The sequence below is a fragment of the Notolepis coatsorum genome (assembly GCF_963971535.1).
Source record: "Notolepis coatsorum genome assembly, chromosome: 10".
Lineage (NCBI taxonomy): Eukaryota > Metazoa > Chordata > Actinopteri > Aulopiformes > Paralepididae > Notolepis > Notolepis coatsorum.
Window position 1 is genome coordinate 59,626,033 of NC_140174.1, and position 23,021 is coordinate 59,649,053.

Genomic DNA, 23,021 nt, shown 5'->3' on the forward strand with positions numbered 1-23,021 from the left:
GCGGTGGGGTCTGTCTTATCACGAACAATGTCTGGGTGAACCCCAAAGAAGTGCATGTTCTCTCGAGCTCATGCTCCCCAGACATGGAACATCTTTCAATTCTGTGCCGCCCATTCCACCTCCCCTGTGAGTTCACCGCGGTCATCATGACCGCCGTATATATCCCTCCACAGGCGAATACTGGCAAGGCGCTGGTGGAACTACACGACCATCTCAATAAACACCAGATCAAACACCCAGACGCGGAGACAATCGTGGCTGGTGATTTCAACCAGGCGAATCTGAAGAAAGTGATGCCGTCCTTTTTTCAGCACATCGCCTGCTCCACAAGAGGGAGAAACACACTCGACCACTGTTACACCCCGTTCAGAGCCGGCTACAAGGCGGTAGCGGCTCCGCCATTGACGGGGTCTACAAGCTCGAGCGATCACGACTCCATCTTGTTGTTCCCTGCCTAGAAACAAAGATCACGTGACGCCGTCGTGTCACGTGAGACAAAAAAATGGACTGACGAATCAGAGGCCACGCTCCAGGTCGCGCTCGCAGACACGGATTGGAATATGTTCCAGGGAAGCGCCAGTGACGTCAGCGAGCTCGCGGACACCGTGGTGAGCTACATTACAACAATAGCTGATAGTATTGTCCCCACGAAAAAGATGCGAGTTTTCCCAAACCAGAAACCGTGGGTGGACAGTACTATCAGAGCAGCTCTGAACTCTCGCACCACTGCTTACAACCGGGGCAGAGAGTCAGAAAACATGGAGGAGTATAAGGCTTCAGTCTATACTCTGCGCAAGTCTGTAAAACTTGCAAAACGGACATATGCTGATAAACTGGAGACACAAATGGCACAAAACGACACAAGAGGCTTATGGAGGGGACTGAAGACAATAACTGACTACAAAGTCAGCGCCCCCTCAATGGGGAGCGACGACGCCTCTCTCGCGGACAAACTCAACTCCTTCTACGCACGGTTTGGTGCAAACAGTGGCGACGCTAGCTCACCGGCTAGTGACGTCACTGGCGCGCCGGCTGTTGTGGAGGGGGGGGGGGCAACCGCGGGGGGGCGGGACGCTAGAGCTGCCGCGATTACCGCGGTATTGCTGTTACATCACGGCCACCGCAGAGTAGGCTGAATACCGCGTCACCGCTGTTTTTTATAATAATAATAATAAATTACCCTCCTCTCGTTGGGCTTGCGGCTCTGCAGATATACCCTACTTCTCTATCGAGGTTCCAAGCGACCCTATTGGGTACCAGAAAAGTCACGTGAAACATTGCAGACCACTGATTGGTCAGAAGAGAGACGCGTCACATGTTTTTTACGTCCTGAATGTCAGCTCATCACAACACGGCTAATAACGTTAGCTTTAACTCTCCGCCGGAGTGGACTACCATCGCTCTTCAGGAGTACTAAACGAGACATAATGATTTTACTGTCTGCAACGAATGTTATAATAAAAGCCCTTCGTTCTATACACTTGTCTGATTGAAAACTTTATTAACAGACCGCAGAATGGGACAACTCAGCACGCTCTGAGCAAAGAAAGGAACTGAGATATGAATAGAGTATTGCTTGCCTTGCTATGGTAGTATGGTCCGGTAAATACGCTGATGTTATTGAACGTATAACTATATAATGTTAATGCCACAAAACGAATGCCTTTATTATAAAGTAGTAACTTTATAGTAATAATAATAAGAAAGGGTCGGGGGGGTTAGGGGTAACCACCCCTGCCCGCGACACCGAGTGAACTGCGCACGACCAGAGGGGAAACTTCAAATCCGTGTTTCACTTTCAATAACTAATGCGTGCTTGCCGAATCCCAAACAATATTCATGCTGCAAAGTCATCCTCTAAAGATAGACATTTAGACTAGAGGCAGGCTATATGCTATAAAGAGTAGACTACTACTTAAAAAAAAATGCATTCAAACTTTATTTTTTTAATTTTGTGTGTGCGTGCGGTAATAACCGCGGCGGTAGGAAATATTTTGCAAATCTGTGCGGTAAGGAAAACATCAATACCGCGGCAGCTCTACGGGACGCTCTCTCGTTGTCGGAACACAGTGTGAGAAGAGCATTTATGCAGGTGAACACCAGGAAGGCTGCTGGCCCAGATGGTATAACAGGACGCATACTTAAGTCCTGTGCCAACCAGCTAGCCCCGGTGTTCACCGCCATATTTAATCAATCCCTGGCGGAGTCAGTGGTCCCTGCCTGCTTCAAGATGTCTACCATCATCCCTGTACCGAAGAAACCCTCCCCAACATGTCTCAATGACTACAGACCGGTGGCACTCACCTCTGTGGTCATGAAATGTTTCGAGAGGCTGGTCAAGGACCACATTTGTGCCTCCCTCCCCAGTGATATGGACCCTATGCAATTTGCATACAGGACAAACAGGTCCACTGACGACGCGGTCTCCCAGGTACTGCACAGCACCCTCTCTCACCTTGACCGTCAGAAGGGGGGCTATGTGAGACTGTTGTTCATTGACTACAGCTCAGCGTTCAACACCATAGTCCCCACCAGACTGGTGGACAAGCTGATCGAGCTGGGTCTGAGCTCCGCCCTGAGCGCCTGGGTACTGGACTTTCTGAGTGAAAGTCCCCAGGCGGTCAGGGTGGGGGATCAGACCTCCAACACCATCACCCTGAGCATCGGGTCCCCCCAGGGCTGTGTTCTGAGCCCCCTGCTGTACTCACTCTACACACACGATTGTGTGGCCAAGTTCAGCTCCAACTCCATAGTGAAGTTTGCAGACGACACGGTGGTGGTGGGGCTGATCTCGGACAACGACGAGAAGGCCTACCGGGAGGAGGTTGAGGTACTGGAACGCTGGTGCCAGGACAACAGCCTGCTCCTGAACATTGGTAAAACCAAGGAGCTGATCGTGGATTATAGGAGAGGACAGCAGGAGACACACACACCACTGATGATAAACGGGGCTACCGTGGACAGGGTGAGCAGCTTTAAGTACCTGGGGGTCCACATCTCAGAGGATCTGACATGGTCAACACACATAGACACAGTCGTAAAAAAGGCGAAGCAGCGCCTCTACCACCTGAGACAGTTAAGGAAGTTCAGAGTATCGGGGAAGATACTCCAGTCCTTCTACTCCGGAGCTGTAGAGAGCATCTTGACTGGAAACATCACTGCCTGGTATGGAAACAGCACGGCACAGGACAAGAAGGCCTACAGAGAGTGGTGCGCTCAGCCGAGCGTACCACGGGTATTGCACTACCTCCCCTGCAGGTTCTATACAACAAGAGGTGCAAATCCAGAGCCTGCAGAATAATGAAAGACCCCCACCACCCCAATAACAGCCTGTTCCAGCTGCTGAGGTCAGGCAGACGCCCGCGAACCCCAGCTACTAGGACAGAGAGGCTTCGGCTCAGCTTCTTCCCCCAGGCCATCAGAGCCTTGAACAATGAACACTGAGTGCCACAGAACACTGAACTTCTCACACACAAGCACACATGAGCACACACACACGACACGCACGCTGTGCACGCTCACACACTAGCAGCCACTTTAACATGAGCAGGCACACACTCATGCCGCACACGCCCACACTTATAGCCAAAAAGGAAAGGTCACTTTAGAAATAGTATAACAACAGTAACAGTGTATTGCACTACCAAAGGACCCAGCATGTCCTATATGCTCTGTAAATAACTATGTACAGATACCGAGATGTCCCACCATGTTACCTGTTACCTGTTTATTGCACAATGTTTTTTTTTATTGGATTCTATTATATGTTGTACCACTGTATTGCACATCGTTGCGGGCAAGACCACCCGCATTTCATTGTATACTTGTATGCCGTGACAAATAAAACTCTTGACTTGACTCTTGACTTGACTTGACACACACACACACACTACAACAACAGTGCTGCCAACCATGGCAGGCAGACACACGCTCACATGCACACATACACGTCTCTCCTTACCTAGTTCCAGTAACTCTTTTGTAGTCATCTTTGGAATACACCGCCAATATAGAAACCCCAGAACCTGTGATAAATAAACATTAACTAATAAATTAACCGAATGATTCCTTTATTTATTTGAAATGAACAATTAAATAATTTCAATTACAGATGTTGCTTCTTCAATTTTAAAACGTTCTGCAACTTACGAGTAGAACTAGAACTGCTATGGAGAAGAGCATTGTATATTCAAATGACTATCCTTAGCATCACACACAAACACATGATAAGACAGGCCAACCTGTATCAATTAGTTACATATACAGAAAAACCAAGAAGGAGACAGAATAAGGGAGACATAACAGGGGTATGTGTGGTTTTACGATGAATCGTGCAACCCTACTCTACACCATCTCTAGACACAGCAGGGGTATGTGTGGTTCCAGAGGCTGGTGCCTCTTAACCTCTACACCATCTCTAGACACAGCAGGGGTATATGTGGTTACAGAGGTGGGGGTCTCTTAACCTCTACACACCATCTCTAGTCAAGAGGACAGTCCACTCCCCGTCTGAGATGTCAGAGTAGAAGAGACACAGGAGAGAAGGTTCTGGTGGGATCTGATCCCAGGCCAGCTGAGATGTCAGAGTAGAGGAGACACAGGAGAGAAGGTTCTGGTGGGATCTGATCCCAGGCCAGCAGGGGTACATGTGTTTCCTATTATCCTAGGGGTCTCAACCACTACTACACCATATCTGGTCACCAATACAACTAGTTGAATGGGCTCGACAGACGGTAGACGACATCCCAAGTGTGCCGTTAATCTTTCAATGAAAAGAGGACGGCAAGTGAACATTCTAGAGTTATATGGCCGTGAAGCGCCAAGTGATGCTCAATCTGGTGGAATTATACACTGGTGCACGTTTATATGCAAGCTATTTAACACCTATCTGTAACCGTTTAACTATATTAACTATTTACCACCCGTGTTGACTGTTTTAACACCTACCTATATTGACCAGCAGCATGGGGAAGGGGTTGTCCAGTGTGCAGAGCTGTTTGGTGGCGTTATCTGGGTCGGACGGGTTCTGGAAGTAGTAGCACTCAGGATGACCGTTAAAACCCACAGAATCCACATACAGCAGGCCCCGAATCAGACAGTCCAACTCATCCAGCTTACATAACTCCAAGTCTGCTATCTGAAAAGAGAGAGAGAGAGAGACCAGTCCACTATCTGAAAGACAAGATGATGAAGAATATACAAACCTATATCAACATCTTTAGAAGGCTGGGGGCGAGACTCAAAGAACCATGTTTTTGAAGTCAAAATAGGCCCCGTGTTTCAGCCCAAATTGTTTGCAATGACATTGTCATTATCAAGTTATTGGGCATGATATGCTGTCAAAACCTCCCTTAGTCCATAAAAAGGCAGGTTGAATAATACTTAAAAAGGATACTTTGACATTTAGACTTTTTGTTTGTTACTGTACATCACAGTAATACACATGCTTTCATAATTTCAAGTTCAAAAAACGAATTACAGGTTGCACAGAACAACGTCATTAGATACATGCTAAATGCTCCTCCCAGGACTCATATCGGTCCCACAGAAAGGAAAATAGTAGGGTTGTTATTACCAAGGATAGAGTTAAACAACTAAAACTAAACCATATGTTTGATATAGTAAATAGTAGAGCCCCAGAGAACATCTACTCAATGGGCCTCATGCATGAAGCGATATAAGAACAGATTCCGTTCTTAACTAGCATTTCCTTTTATTTTGTTCTTACCTGGGATTCAGCAAATTTTTCTTATTGTTGCTTTTCTCTCAGGCAAGACCAAATTCCAAGAGTGGTCGAGAGCACTCTTACCCAGATAAGAAACTCTTACCCAGATGAGAAACATTTAAAAAAGCCTACCATTCATAATAATAATACATCAGATTTATATAGCGCTTTTCCTAATGCTCAAAGACACTTTACAAAACAAACAATATAATACAATACAGTTTTAGTAGATAAAATTAAAATATATATATAAAAAGGTGAGAGAGGAAGGAGTTCCTGGGTTGAAAGCAAACCATTGGTCAATTGCCCCCAAATACAACTTTATAAACCCAGAACTTTTCAATAATTATTATTATTATTTTTTTTTGGATCCACTTTTTCTCCTCTTTTTCTATTTTTCTCCCATCCCAATTTCGCTGTGCCAATTCTCCCCTCCCCTGTCTTGAACGTTGCTCGCATATGCCCCCCACTGGCCGGTTGTAGGGAGGATAGAAGCCTTGCATCACGTGTCCCCTCCGATACACGAGGAGGCAGCCTGTCACATCTTTTCACCTGCCAGCGCGGACTCTCATTGGCGAGGTGTTACGTGTGGGAGGCTCACACTACCCCCGTCATTTCCTGTCTCTGCTGTGCAGGCATCCCCCAACCGACCTGTAGGAGTCCTTGTCCACAACGTCCAGATTACCACCCATCGACTTCCACCCGCTAACTCTGCCAATTGAGTTAGTATGACGGCCGGCCCAAGCCGGAGGCAACGCCGACAGCCGGATTCGAACCCGGTGTCTCTTGCGTTGGTGACAATTATTATTATAACTTATTGTGTGCGTTCTGCTTCTGAAATGGATTATATATTGCTGTTAGAACAGTTAGATGCTGGCTGCCCAGGCCGTACGCATATTTACAACCTCTCCTCCTCTCTCTTCTCTTCTCTGCTCCACACCTACAAGTTCTGAGCGCACTCTGGGTTTTAGCCACAGGGACCTTTCAGAGAGAGATGACAGGTGACAGATCCGGTATTTCCGAACCTATAGGTTCGTAAATACCGGATCTGTCACCTGTCATCTCTCTCTGAAAGGAGAGAGCATAGGATCAGCGGCATATACATATCAGTATACTGCGCGATTGGTTCTTGACAAGCGTGCAGTCGTTCAGTATTGACAAAGCCTACTTTGCTGGAACGATTTATTTCACACTATACAGTACGTATACGTATATAAGTAGAAGTAGAAGTCTTTATTTGTCATCAGATTAACACACACACACATGCGATGAGCGACCCACAGGAACACACACACACATGCACTGAGTCGCAAGTCGTGAGACGCAGGGTTAGAAATAATTTTTTTTTTTCAAGGGCTTTTTTTGCCCCTTTTAATTGATTTTCGGGGGCTTTTTTTTGTATTTCGGGGGCACTGAATTTTTATGATAAACGGTAGGGGTGGGACGGTTCACAAAATGGACGGTTTGGTTCGTATCACGATTTTGGGGTCACGGTTTTCAGTTCGATATACGTACATTTTTATTACACTCAAATCTTTTTTTTTGATCAATTTTTTTTTATTGTTATTCACACGAAACAAGACAACACATTAACCACAATCACAATACATAGAACTTCACAAGAAAATAACAAAAACAATAATAATAATAATACAGACTAACAATTATACAGACAAGAGAAAAGAAAACAGAGTTCAACCTTCTAAATTAATTCCAAGGGGTACTATCTAATAAATGGTCTTTCCCAGTGTTCAGCCCCGATTCCCGGCCGTGTGACCCTATATTAATAAAACGTACATCTCCAATCCACCACAAGGACAATTTTTTGGGAACACGACCTGAAAACAGAGCAATGAACCTTCATGAAAAAACAAAAACCTGTAGAGGTGTTCCATAGACTCACAGAGACCGTGTAAAAGTGGCCAAACAGTGAAGAAATAGTCAAATAGCTGCCCCCCCATAATATCCCCAGCTAAACTCAAGATGACAAGACAAAGGACAAGACAGACAAAAACATTTCCTCCTCCCCCTCCCAAGAGACCGCCGGACTCACCCGAACACGCACCCCAACCCCGCTCAGCCGCACACTGCGGTCTTTACCTTCTCAGCTGCTGCGAACCACAGGTCAATTCCAGCCTGCCCCACCCTAATCACCCGGGCTGTGGATATCTCAAGATAAATCACATCCAATAGAGTTAGGGACCAGTTAATCATTGTAAGCTTCTCAGGCTCCTTCCATCTCATTGCTATTAGCTTCTTCGCTGCTGTGACGCCCGCTAGGACAACCCTTTTCAGTTGTACGGACGCGGGTAGTGTCGTTATATCGTTCAGGAGTAGCGTAACAGCTGTGAATGGGATAGTTAAGCCACACAGATCTGAAAGTTTGTCCGTTATTGACCTCCAGAAGCGGGCCACTGGTGGGCAATCCCAATACATATGCATATAAGTGCCGGTGGCCTTTTGAGAGCACAAAGTGCACCGAGAGTCGGTTATCAGTCCCATAGCATATAGCTTCCTAGGTGTAAGATAGGTCCTATGAATATAATTAAAATTAATTTGCTGGTGATTGGGGTTGCGGGAAGATAATGCCACATTTGCCCAAACATCATCCCAGTCAAACTCGGGGTCCAACTCCGGGATATCCACACGCCAGATTGTATCCAATGATACATTTTTATACGTGGATTGAATTAAGAGCGTATAAAAGTCGGAGACAAACCCTCTGGATGTCGTCCTGTCCACTATGAGCCTGAGGAAGGGGTGTGGGTGCAAGGCTTGAGCCCACGGTACGCCATGCGCCCTCAGTGCTGACCTTAGTTGAAGGTAAAGAAAGAAGGACTCGCCGGGAAGATCATAAAATTCTCTTAAGTCCCCCACACGACCTCTGTACATTACGCCACGTTTGGATCACGTGAGTTATGATCGGTCCATACCTCAGCCGGCATTTCGAAATAGAGACAGTGGAGTACACTACATCCTGCAATCTTAGCGGAGATACCGCCGCCGCTTCTAAGGAGCGCCACGATACAGCCTCTACAGGGTCCAGCCAGCACATCAGAGGTCTCAGTGAAAAGGACCAGAAATAAAGTTTAAAATCAGGGATTGCGAGGCCCCCATCTTGTTTTCTACGTTGAGTAGTAGCCCTTTTGATTCTCGGGCGTTTGTTATTCCAGACAAACTTAGATACCATCGATTGTACCTTGCGCCAGTGGTCTATTGGAGGGGGCAGGGGGAGCATTGAGCTAATAAAATTTATCCTAGGCAGGATGTTCATTTTGATTATGGAAGCCCGGGCTTGTAAGGAGTTAGGAAGGGACGACCACCTGTCTAGATCCTGGCGTATTTTATCATAAGTACCCGTGAAGTTGTACTTAGTAGTTTGGTTCAGCGTGGGGAATATCTCTATGCCCAAGTATTTAAAATGTTCTACTATGGGGATATCAGCTGGTAGTCGTACCGCCTTGGCCAGTTCATTAAGAGGCAGGCAGGCTGATTTGTTCCAGTTAATCTTAAAACCTGACAATTTACCAAAGTCGTCGATTATCCTCAATAATTTTGTGGCCGACCGGGAGGGGTCGTCCATGAAAATCAGCAGGTCATCCGCATAGAGAGCAATTTTGTGTGGAGTATTGTTGACCATTATGGGGACGATGTCCTCCGATTGCCTAATAAATTGGGCCAAAGGTTCGAGGGAAAGCGCGAACAGTCCCGGGCTCAGAGGGCAACCCTGTCTAGAAGATCTGGAGACTGGAAAGAGTGTGGAACAGTTTTTGCCTGTCAGTATCATCGCAGACGGCGAGGCATACAGGACTTTAATCATATGAATAAAACTCTTTCCAAGACCCATGACCTCAAGTACCTTCCACAGGTATGACCACTCAAGTCTGTCAAACGCCTTCATGGCATCCAAAGACAGAACTGTGGATGGAGTTGTATTGTCTTTACTGTTATCGATTACATGCAACAGCCTCCTAAGATTATCTGCAGCCAGACGCCCCGGGATAAAACCAGTTTGATCGCAGTGTACCAATACAGACATAAATCTCTGCAGGCGACGGGCCAGCACCTTGGCAAACACCTTTAAATCGGCCCCGAGAAGACTCAAGGGTCTATAGCTACCACAATCATTGGGATCTTTGTCCTTCTTGAGAAGTAAAGAAATCAACGCCATATTGACATCTCTTGAGAACTCCCCTTGTTCGATAGCGTAATTGATCATATCGAGCATCAATGGACCCAGTTGGTCCCAGAAAGCTAAATACACTTCGGGTGGAATACCATCCCAGCCTGGTGCCTTACCCCTCTGCATTTCAACAATAGTCTCCCTCAATTCTACGAGAGTAATCGGTCTCCCCAGTTCCTTGGCCTCTTCCTCAGAAATGTGGGGTATCTCAAGCCCGCCAATGAACGATTCAAATTTAGAGTCATCCAGATTACCCTCTGAGCTATATAACTGTGAGTAAAACTCTTTAAAAGTGTCATTGATCTTTTTCGAATCAGTAGTGACTGCACCCTGGCTCGTCCTAATCGAGGGGATATCCGAGAAATGATCATTTGAGCGTATTTTCATTGCCAATAGATGGCTAGGTCTGGAGCCGTGAAAATAGTAATTTTGTCTTGTCCTATGTATCAAGAACTCAGACTGTTGTTTAAGTATGGAGTTTATTTCTTTTTTGACTATCTTACGTTGTGTGTTTAGTCGTTCATTATAGTCAGTTTGCAAGGATGCGTATAGGTCCGCATATAATGATTCCAGTCCTTCTAGCTTTTTTGACCGGGATTTTCGCAAATTGGAGGCAAATAGTGTGACATGACCCCTGATGAATCCTTTCAATGCGTTCCACAGGACCCTAGGGTCTTCTACTGTGCCAACGTTGATCTGCAAAAATTCAGCTAGTTTACTCCTGAACTCAGAACAGAAGTCATCGTTCTTTAGCAGGGTCGAGTTAAAACGCCATCTGGGAGCTCTTGCGGAGAGCCTGCCAAAGGTTGCCGTAAGGAAAATCCCCTTGTGGTCTGAGAGAGCCAAGGGAACCAATGAGACATCGAAACTATCAAACATATTAGGGGACGCGAATGCATAGTCAATTCGAGAGAAGCTTTTGTGTCTGGCTGACAGGTGAGAGTAATCTTTGAGGGTGGGGTTGCATAAACGCCAAAGGTCTGTGAGCCCTGTGTCTTTAGCCCACATCCTAAGGGCCTTAGAGGCCCGTTTTTGGTCGCTCGTTTCAGAGGGCCCGGACCTATCCATCTCAGCATCCCAGCACGCATTAAAATCGCCACCCACCATGAGAGCGTATCCATTAAGTTCCAACATATTCTTCGTGATTGTATTATAGAACGCTGAATCAAATGTGTTAGGAGCATACAATGCTATTATAGCCATCTTCCTATGCAAGAATTCAACTTTTGCTATAGTAATCCTTCCCTCCGTGTCCGACCATACATCCAAGATTTTGATATCAAGGTTACGTCTTGTAACTATGACTACTCCTTTCGTCTTATCATCGGCTGAGGATGAGGAGATAATGTGATATTGCCGATTTGCCAGTCTTGACACGTCACCTACCAATAAATGCGTTTCACTAAGGAGAGCAAGGTCAATATTTCTCCTCTTCAATAGCCAAAGGACACTGGCACGCTTGTGTGGGGCGTTAAGCCCTCCTGCGTTCCAAATTAAAATATTCAATTTAGCCATGGTCGAGCTTGTATAAATGCGTAGAGAACATACCAGTGCAGCCAGGCTGAGTACAGAGGTGCCGATCCCGGCGGGCCCGGACGGTCAATCCCAGGAGTTCAGAGGAGGAACAATTACACACACATAAAACAGTACATAAAACACATAAAAATACCACCCCAGCTACAACCCCTCCCCCTTCTACTCTAAACCCTAACCCACCCGTCCTAATATAAGGTCCCATATACCCACTCTCCAATCCCCACCCTATGCCCCATCCCCTGAGGATGGTCATCCTCCTATCACTTCCCACTAGAGACATGGATTAATAAGACGCTCCCCACTCCAACCCCCCTCTAGATAAACCCCTGAGTGAACCCCCACTAGTCCAATAAACACAAATAATAATAAAATAAAATTCAATAAAGATATCGGTCGAAACCCACCTGAGCCCTGGCCCCAACATGAGACAACCATAATGGTAAAAATAGCCATTATTAAATAATAACTCCACATCAACCTGCAGCCCTCTATTTCCGAATCTGCGCTTCAACATCAAAAGGGTATAGGAAAATTCAAAACAAAATTAAATTAAAGCATCCCAGCCGATAGTCTAAGGCAGGTTCGGGTCACAGGTTAATTGTGCAAAATTGTGTGAACAGTGTCAATTAAACCATGGCAAAAAAAAAAAGAAGGGAAAAAAGGGTTACGGTCAAAATGCACCCCTCTAGCTGTCCCTCTGATCAGGCACAACGGCTGAAATGACATAACCTATGTAAGAATAGAATTAAACACATTCATTAATTAATCCGGGGATGGTAATAGGCAACACCTGACACCACCTGTTATCATACATTGTTTCAATAAAGATATCGGTCGGAGCAGTTAGTCCAAGGTAGGATCGAATCACAGTTAAATTGCTCATTCAAATGCCATTAAAACAGCGACAATAATTATTATATAATTACTCAGCATCAGCCCTGTAACCATCTACCTTGGAGTCTGCATATTAATGTCGCAACGTTATAGCATAAGTGGCTCACGGAAAATTCAAAACAAAATTAAGGCGAATCAGCAGTTAGTCCAAGGTAGAATCGGATCACATTTAAATCGCGCATACAGATGACATAAAAACAGCGACAATAGGAAAGAAAAAAGAAAGGAAAAGAGGGGCATGGCTAAAGTGCAGGCCATATAACCATATAGCCTTGAAGTGCAAGCCATACCCGACCCAACCTGTTATCATATATTGTATATGCATATTCAACCGACCTTGGCATCTACTTGGATCCCAACGCTCAAAAAAAACCTGGATATAAAAATAAAAGCATACCAGAAGTTAGTTAGGGACTCGGTCACTCTTGAACTGTGCAAACCAATGTCCCTTTGAACAGCAACAGCAACCAAAATACGTAACCATTAACGGGTCTCGAATGTCTCAGCGCAGACTATAGGCGAAGCCCGCTGGCCAGCCCGAGGCTAGCGCGTAAGCTAGTGATGAATCCGGATAGCACGTTAGCTTATTATGTACATTGTTCAGCTAGCTCGTTAGCTTCCAAAGAGGCGATACACAAGTACGACCATGAGGTCAGCTTTAGCAAGTAACAGAAGTCATTGGGAAGCCCCGCTAGTTGGATGGGCAGAGGACAGTTAGCATGTCTGGGCATGACAGCAAGTGTTTGTGAATAGTCTACCTAATCAATGTATATAGGCCCAAACCGCCAAGTCACTCACCCTCCATTGATATCAAGCAACAGACTCGGGTGTCTCCGCGAGATATTCCTTCGCTTTAGCCAACGACCAAAACAAACGCTGACCACCGACCTTCTCAAACACAGATAATTTCGCGGGAGCGAATAACGTGGGCCTCAGGCCTAGTTTCCATAGCTTAGTCAGGACCACCTTGTACTCGGCTCTCTGTGCTTGAACCTCCGGTGTAAAGTCCTCGAAAATGGCCACTTTGTGATCGCCAAGCCTCAGATTACCCCTCCTGGTACGAGCCGACCGCATGATGATTTCTCTCTGCTGGAGTCTGTTCAGCTTGACTATGATGGGCCTCGGCTCTTTGTTCACGCCGGGAGAAAACCTGCCCGCTCTGTAGGCCGATTCACAGATAGGAGGCATAGGGAGGACATCCGTCCCTAGTATCTTCTGCAGCAGTTCGGGCACAGTCTCAGAGAGACGGCCTTCACCGCTGGTCTCCGGTACTCCAACAATCCTGACGTTGTGGCGTCTATCCCGGGACTGCATCTCCTCCATTGCCGACTGTAGTTTGTTGACTTCAGCCTGCCTAGCCAGCAGGGCGGATTCAAGACCCGCCATCTTCTCACACTGTGATGATACCTCCGTTGTTAGCATGGCTAGTTCGTTAGCATTAGCCGAAGAGGCAGCGTGTATCGCCTCCATCTTGTCTGTCAGCGGTACTACCGCCAGCCGAATTTCTTCTGATATCTCACGACGGAGGCTGATACAGAAATCCGCCAACACTTTCTTCTGTGCTTCAGCGATGCGTGTCTCAGAGTCTGCGTGTAGCTTGGTCATGACCAAGAGCACAGCTTCGCTTAACTCCCCGACAGCGGGAGACGGTGCGGCCATGCTCGGCGGTGCCGGTGTCGTGCCTAATTCTTTCATGGCTCTGGTTTCCACCCCCGCCATCGTAGAAAGTCGAAAAAAGTTGATGAATGTATACTAAACACGACGACCTAGCAAACAGATAAAAAACAAATAAAAATAAAATAAAGACTAATGGGGAGAAACGTATATTCAGCACGGTAGAAGGGAGCTCATGTGAAACACGTCTACTCCATGATCGCTCAGCTCCGCCCCTCCTTATTACACTCAAATCTAAACATGCTTCTCATTTATTAAAAATAAAATAAAAGGTTCACAGTGTTTACAGCCTTAAATAATGTTTGGCACACAAAGACCGAACTGACTGAAAAATATAGGCTACATTTGTCAAAGTATTAATTAACTTAGTGCAAACAAACAATATGCTCAGCCAGCACTAGACTTTCCTTTCTTTAATTAATATAAACACACAAAAACAATGTCAACCATGTTTAAATTCCCTGATTGTCAGTTCTTAATGGAAAGATTCGTTTTCTGCTTGAAATTATTATGTTTCTGTCTACATTTATTTAGACTAACATTATTTAAATATTGAGTGCAACTGTGGTGGATCCAATGTACAGTTTCTACGCCAAATGTATATACACTCTTTTTCTGGACACTTTTGTATCACAAACAGTACTGTATTTGCAAATCTGATATGTCATAAATGTATAGATGTTGTTGTGAAGGGCCAGATTAAACCGAATATATATATTTATTATATATATATATTTAATTGTATTTGTATATTCTCTAATATTCCCTGATATCCCTTGTATATTCCTTGTACAATATGCATTGAATATCCATTCTAGCCTACTGAACATCCCATAATAGTCTCCATTCTACTATTGGTCGAGACCTTGGTGCCAGGCTGCCATACCCCCCAGACCCAGTTCAAACGTACCGCTCAACATGTACGAACAAGTCCTAGTTCCACGTAGGAATCTGGCTACCGCACCACTAATGGGACTATTTGTTCATAGTGCGTATATATACTGCGCTACTAAAGTAGGACTTCCCTTTTTTCAGTCCAGTTTCTTACCCTCCAATAGAGTGACAGACGTAAAGCCTCCCCGCGACGCCACGTGTGGGAGTAAGGCCAAGTTCGGCCTACCATCGGTATTGAGACATCGTGTATATTAATATTTGAATAGTCATATTTGGCACTATATCGTCGAGTTGGACGTAGTCTATTAAGCTAATAATAGTCTGTTAATATATAGTGCTTCGTGCGGTGAGAATACTACCGTAGTCAGCACCCCATCGTTTCGGGCAGGAAACTGGCTGCTTATCCAGGATGATCGACCCCATGTGAGATTGCACCCGAGGAGCCCCAGAGCCGACGAGCGAGTGGACCTGTATACCGGATTATTCTACCGACGACAGCCCGCCTTCCCAGGCACGGATTATGCTTTGTATACGTTGATTATTCCATGGATAAAGACCCCCGACACTGCCGTGTGTTGGAACCCCCCCCCCCTGGAGAGGACGCAAGGTGAGGAGACGCTCTGCAAGACGAGGTCGCTTCACGTCTCTCCTCCGTGGACCGGAGGACGCCGGCCCACAAAGAGTCCATCTGCTTTCATCTGCGGTCCAAGGATCGCCGGCGCATTGAACGGCACTACAGTGGGTTCACCTGGGATACCCTTGGCCGGATGAGGCAGCCGGACTCTACCCCCCCCCCCCCCTTCCTACTCCTGTCGGCTTACAAGCGACCGGATTAACCCCCCCCTAGTGTATCCAGTCTATAATCATTAAAGTATCATTGCTGTTATTCCTTAACTATTCCAGGTCGTATATGTACCACCTGCGCCTTCAGAGATTGGACATTCTCTATTGATATACCGACGAATACTCTTGCCATAAAAGTGCATACTAATTCCTATTCATAAATGTGATTGATTTGATTAAGTGCTTGCTCTACACACCATCGCTGTGTAGAAATAAAGACCTATTTCTAATTCGTACATTTGTGTTGGATCCGTTTCATCTACGTGACAGTGTTCATCATAATATATTTATGCCGAGTACTGGGTGGCCGAATATTAAGTACAAAGGTAGTGGTAGTAAGTATCATATCTAGTAATACAGTCAGGGAATTGTACCCCTCAGTTACAATTGGTCCTTCGAGCCGGATGGTAATTAGTGTAATATTAATATAGTGTTATTAATATTGAAATGGCCTATGATGAACACTCCACGAAACGATCCTCCTAACCAACGCCCGCAGCGCGAACGACGGCTCCCTCAGTACTTAGAGGCTTACGCTGTCAGTCAACAACCTAGTCTTCTACTAACAGTAAACGCGGTAAAACTAGAAAGTAAAAGTATGTCTAACCCCAACGCCCAGACTACCCCGACCATAGAGGCCCCTACGGGTTCTAATGTAACTGACCAAGTTCACGGTGGGGACCAGTGGGAACCAGACATGACTTCACACCCCGCCAGTACTGAAGAAGTAGTCCCCGATGAGTCCCGGGAGGAATACAACGCTACCGAGAGAGAACTCGGCACGGAAGAAGACGGGGAGAGCACCGTGGAGATAGAGCTCCAAGGCTCCGCAAGGAGTACCCCGAGGGAAGGCTCCCCTATACAACCGCCTTCTCCCAGCGAGGCAGAGAGGACCCTACAGCAGGCCTTCCTCATCAGCCTGAACGCCGCTGCTGAACGCGACCGACTGCAGATCCAGCAGCGGAGCGAAGAAGAGCATATACGTCTAGAAATAAGACGCATTCAGAGGGAAGAGAATGTGGCCCAAGACCGAGCAGACAGCCAGCGAGCAGCTGCTGGTGCTCTACGGGACGCAGAGCGCGACAGACAGCAAGCGCAACTAATAGAACAGCTGATCAGACGGACAACACCCTCTCCCTCCGCCAGAGGCTCCAGGAACTCGTCTAGACACACCTCCAGGGCGGCATCCCCTAGCCGAGTAAACAACCCTGAACTTGACCAACAGACGAGGTCTATACCCCCCACAGACCACCTCCCCCCACCGGTCCAAGCGAGACCTAGCAACCCGGAAGGAGCAGCATATCCTGTGGAGAGGCTAAACCAGAGACTACAAGCACTGGATGACCTAACTGAAGACGAAGAGGAGGAGAATCACGCCGGTACAGCCCAGGCTATACTCCCGCGGAGCTGCGCTACAGACCCCCGACTCTATACACGGGTGAGCACGACGCACGACCCGCACCGAGGAACAGCACCTGGACAAGCGGGCCATGGTACACTGCCGGTACCAGCCCATACCAAGGAGCGGGAGGAGACTCGCCTAGGAGGCCTCTCCCCCAACGCTCGCCGATGTATCCACAGTCAGCGTCATACATTGGCACGCCTATGGTACCCGACTTCACCCAAGAGAACCGGGCCCAGTATACAGAACTCCGCATGTGTGTGGAGACCATGTTGGTGGATGTATTGGATGAACGCCATAAATACGCCATCCTACTGAAGCACTTAAAGGTACCCCGCGCACATAATATAGCGCTCGCCTACGCAACTTCCACCACCCCATACACAGCAGCGCTGGTAGCATTGGACCAGAGGTATGGGCGCATATGGGATTACGTGATCCAGGAGATCCGACACATCGACCGCTTACCCCCAGCAATAGACAATCGAGCACTGGACGACCTGTCCATCAGAGTGCAGTCCCTGGTAGGGATGTTGGGAGCGCAGAGAGAGAAGGGGAGGCATGAACTTTACGCCAACTCAAATGTGGAAAGGATCTTGGAGAAGCTGCCGCCCGCTCGACAGGAGCGTTTTAGGCGGCAGAGAGACCACCGAGACCCGAATGGCCCCGAACCGAACCTCCTCGATCTAGCAGACTTCCTGGCGAGAGAAGTCAGCAGCCTACGGCTAGATACATTCGGACGGAGCACCCCTGGCTCCAGAGAAGGAACCAGACGACTAAATGATGGAAGAAGATCGGTGACTGTGATGCACCAATCGGAGTCAGTACCGAGCAGCAGGAGCCACAGTACCCCCTCCAGAACGGAGAAGTGGAAGATAGTGTGCCCCTACTGTGAGAAAGAACACTGGCTAGCACAATGTGACTCCTTCCCCAAGCTGAACGCGGAGGAAGCAAGTCAATGGATAAAGTCCAACAAGCGCTGTTTTCGCTGTGCGCGCTCACACATGGCAGCCGAATGCCGCTTAAAGAAAAGGTGCACCAAGTGCGATGGAGCCCATCTGGACATACTTCACGACAGTAACAGACGGCGCCCTTCACCCGCACCATCCAGCAGCAAAGCGAGCGTCATGTACATCGATCCCGCCAGCAGCAGTGGAGCCCGAGTACTCCTAAAAGTAGTGCGTGTGACACTAAGCTACCAGAATAAAGTCCTGGACACTTACGCCGTCCTCGATGACGGGTCAGAGAAGACCCTTCTGCTCGCCTCCGCTGCGGCCCAGCTAGGGCTGCGGGGAAGCGAAACCCAAATGACAATTCGGACAATAAGACGAGATTTGAAGACGATAAAGGGCGAGAATGTCTCATTCTCTATCGCAGCAAGCGGCCAGCCTGAGCGACGGTACCAGATTACAGACGCTTTCACCAGCCAAGAAATAGGACTGTCGCGGTACACATACCCCGTCGCCAAGCTGATGGAGAAATATGCACATCTGCGCAAGTTACCGATCCCGCTCATAGACAATGCTATGCCGACCCTGTTGATAGGCTCCGACCATGCAGACCTCATTGTCCCGATAGACCGGGTTCATACCGGACCCCGAGGCTGTCCTGCAGCAGTCGAGACCCGTTTGGGATGGACTCTCCAAGGCCCGCTCGCCAAATCTCTCAACCGAAGTACAGCCACTAGATGTCTCCACTCCCGAGTCACAGAGGGAGAAACCGCACTCCTGCAACACGTAGAGCGGTTATGGACCTTGGAACAAATGCCCTTTAAGAACGGAAAGAAAGACATTCGCTCTAAAGATGACATTTACGCCATTCACCTCCTCGAGACAGGGACCAAGAGAGTCCCGGTCAACGGCGTGTTGAGATACGCCACGCCACTCCTGCGGCGAGAAGGAATGCCTACTTTCCACGCCAAGACAGACGCCACAGAACGGTACCTGCTGAACACGGAGCGGCGCTTAGCCAAGAACCCCGCCCAAGAGAGTGTATACCGCGCTGAGATTGAGAAGCTCATCACAGCGGGACACGTCACAAAGATGGACATTAAAGAGGCTGACCAGACCACTGAATCGTGGTACGTGCCTCACCACAAGGTCCATCACAACGGTAAAGACCGCATAGTATTTAACTGCAGCTACTCCATCGGATCCCAAAATCTGAATAAAGAGTTACTGCCCGGTCCCACACTCGGCCCCTCCCTACTCGGCGTTCTACTCCGCTTCCGCCAGGAAAAGGTGGCCATCAGCGGGGACATTAAAGGAATGTTCCTGCAGGTGAGATTAGTAGAGGAGGACAAGCCCCTGTTACGGTTCCTATGGAGAGAGAAGCCAGGAGATGAGCACCCAGCCATCTACCAATGGGAAGTCCTCCCCTTCGGAACGACGTGCAGCCCCTGCTGTGCTACATTTGCACTACAGAAACATGTAGCAGAGGACCCAGCAGCGGACGAAGAGGTCCGACACAGCGTAAAGAACAGCTTCTACGTAGACAACTGTCTACAAAGCCTTTCAACCCAGGAAGAAGCCGAGGCTCTCCTGATTAAACTCCGCGCCTCATTGATCAAAGGCGGCTTTGATCTCAGGCAGTGGGCCAGCAGCGATCCGCAAGTACTGCGCAGCCTCTCCTCCGAGGACAAGGCAGCCAGCAGCGAGACCTGGATAACTACAATCCCGGGAGAAGCCCAGGAGATGACCCTGGGATTGGTGTGGCGATTCAAAACAGATTCGCTTCACTACAGACACAAGCCCCTGACTACGGAGCAGGGAAGGCCGGCGGCGGCGCCGACCACCAGACGGAGTGTGTACACAACACTCGCCCGACAATATGACCCGCTAGGATGTATTCTACCGTACACCACCAGGGCAAAAATGATTGTACGAGCATTGTGGGACAAGGACCAGGGCTGGGACGACCCCATTCCCGCACACCTTGCATCCACCTGGAGAGAGTGGGAGATGGAGCTCCACTCACTCCCAGGCGTTAATATGCGCCGAAGCTACTTCCCACCCACGGTGAGGCCAGAGACATGTAAAATGGACTTACACGTCTTCAGTGACGCCTCAGAGGTCGCATACGGATCAGTAGCCTACTTGCGGGCCCAAGAAAAGGGGGGAGAGATCTACACAGCATTTGTCCTCGCCCGCTCGAGAATAGCCCCACGCAAGCAACAATCTATCCCACGTCTAGAGCTCTGCGCAGTCCTAGCCGGAGCGCACCTAGCCACGCTCATCCAACGTGAGCTCACCATACCGGTGTCTAGAACAATCCTGTGGTCAGATTCCACGACAGTACTCGCCTGGATCAAATCGGACTCATGCAAGTACAAAGTCTTCGTGGGAGTCAGAGTCACCGAGATTCAAGACTTAACCGAAGAGTTAACCGGAGAAACAGAGTGGCGCTACGTTGATACAAAACAGAACCCAGCTGACGTCATCACCCGGGGAATGCCCCTAGATGACCTCACCCGTCGCAATGTCTACAGTGACGGCCCAGCATTCCTAAAGCTCCCGGAAGGAGAGTGGCCCACGCCTATCCCGAGGGAAGCCAGTCAGGAGGAGGCTGAGAATAAGAAGCCTGTGTTCTGTGGATTGAGCACTGTTATCTCCGCAGACCCCAACACACTCCTGATGGGGCGGCTAGATCCTGCATTACCCCAGACAATGTACCGGCCTGAAGAAGCGAACGGCCGACGAATGTGGAGGTACAGCCAAGTATTAGCCGACAAGTTTTGGAGCAGTTTCCTACTGCACTACCTACCGTCTCTACAGACCCGCCAGAAGTGGGTAAAGGAGAGAGACAATTTGACAGAAGGAACAGTCGTCATGATTATTGATCAATCACTGCCCAGAGCTATGTGGCCGGCCGGCCGCGTAAGCAAAGTGATCACCGGTGCCGACGGCAAGGTCCGAGCAGCTGAAGTGCTTGTCCAGGGTCGCACTTACACCCGTCCCGTGGCGAGGCTCATAGAACTGCCCCGACTCCCAGACACAATCGATGATGACCATGACCCTATAACCCTATGACTTTGTGAAGTTGACTGACCCCTACAGCAAACCCTTATGTGTAAATAGACAACGCGATTAATCTGTCTCTGCTTAACTGATTAGGTCTGGGACCAATCAGGGGGTGGCTGTTGTGAAGGGCCAGATTAAACCGAATATATATATTTATTATATATATATATTTAATTGTATTTGTATATTCTCTAATATTCCCTGATATCCCTTGTATATTCCTTGTACAATATGCATTGAATATCCATTCTAGCCTACTGAACATCCCATAATAGTCTCCATTCTACTATTGGTCGAGACCTTGGTGCCAGGCTGCCATACCCCCCAGACCCAGTTCAAACGTACCGCTCAACATGTACGAACAAGTCCTAGTTCCGCGTAGGAATCTGGCTACCGCACCACTAATGGGACTATTTGTTCATAGTGCGTATATATACTGCGCTACTAAAGTAGGACTTCCCTTTTTTCAGTCCAGTTTCTTACCCTCCAATAGAGTGACAGACGTAAAGCCTCCCCGCGACGCCACGTGTGGGAGTAAGGCCAAGTTCGGCCTACCATCGGTATTGAGACATCGTGTATATTAATATTTGAATAGTCATATTTGGCACTATATCGTCGAGTTGGACGTAGTCTATTAAGCTAATAATAGTCTGTTAATATATAGTGCTTCGTGCGGTGAGAATACTACCGTAGTCAGCACCCCATCGTTTCGGGCAGGAAACTGGCTGCTTATCCAGGATGATCGACCCCATGTGAGATTGCACCCGAGGAGCCCCAGAGCCGACGAGCGAGTGGACCTGTATACCGGATTATTCTACCGACGACAGCCCGCCTTCCCAGGCACGGATTATGCTTTGTATACGTTGATTATTCCATGGATAAAGACCCCCGACACTGCCGTGTGTTGGAACCCCCCCCCCGGAGAGGACGCAAGGTGAGGAGACGCTCTGCAAGACGAGGTCGCTTCACGTCTCTCCTCCGTGGACCGGAGGACGCCGGCCCACAAAGAGTCCATCTGCTTTCATCTGCGGTCCAAGGATCGCCGGCGCATTGAACGGCACTACAGTGGGTTCACCTGGGATACCCTTGGCCGGATGAGGCAGCCGGACTCTACCCCCCCCCCCCTTCCTACTCCTGTCGGCTTACAAGCGACCGGATTAACCCCCCCCTAGTGTATCCAGTCTATAATCATTAAAGTATCATTGCTGTTATTCCTTAACTATTCCAGGTCGTATATGTACCACCTGCGCCTTCAGAGATTGGACATTCTCTATTGATATACCGACGAATACTCTTGCCATAAAAGTGCATACTAATTCCTATTCATAAATGTGATTGATTTGATTAAGTGCTTGCTCTACACACCATCGCTGTGTAGAAATAAAGACCTATTTCTAATTCGTACATTTGTGTTGGATCCGTTTCATCTACGTGACAGTGTTCATCATAATATATTTATGCCGAGTACTGGGTGGCCGAATATTAAGTACAAAGGTAGTGGTAGTAAGTATCATATCTAGTAATACAGTCAGGGAATTGTACCCCTCAGTTACAGATGTAGCAGTACTGTCTATCTGTATGTCATATATGTTATGATGAATTGAAAATGGGGGACCCTGATGTAAACAAGACGAAAGTCTTTCTCTGGTCTGCATCCCCTTAACAATTGTATGTATTGAGCTGTACTGTACCCATTCTGCAATCTGTTAATAAACTTTTCAATCAATCAATCAATCAATCAATCAATCAATCAATCAATCGATTACGTAATTCGGTGAGTTGGAACTATCTATGAGTTGGCGCCGGGTCCCCACGGACATTTTAGCGTGTGGCACCTTCAGCCCCGGTCAC

The 23,021-nt window shown here is 47.8% G+C and overlaps 1 protein-coding gene across 1 annotated transcript in view; it reads right to left on the reverse strand.

The window, feature by feature from the left end:
• The window catches only part of LOC311235347 (pantothenate kinase 3-like), a 102,464-nt gene that overhangs the window by 38,761 nt on the left and 40,682 nt on the right, over positions 1-23,021 (reverse strand). Inside the window, exons 4-5 of the mRNA XM_084322782.1 lie at positions 4,948-5,137; positions 3,962-4,025 (exon numbers count right to left, since the gene is read on the reverse strand). Of these exons, the coding sequence (XP_084178908.1) occupies positions 3,962-4,025; positions 4,948-5,137 (254 nt within the window). The remainder of the gene's footprint in view (positions 1-3,961; positions 4,026-4,947; positions 5,138-23,021) is intronic.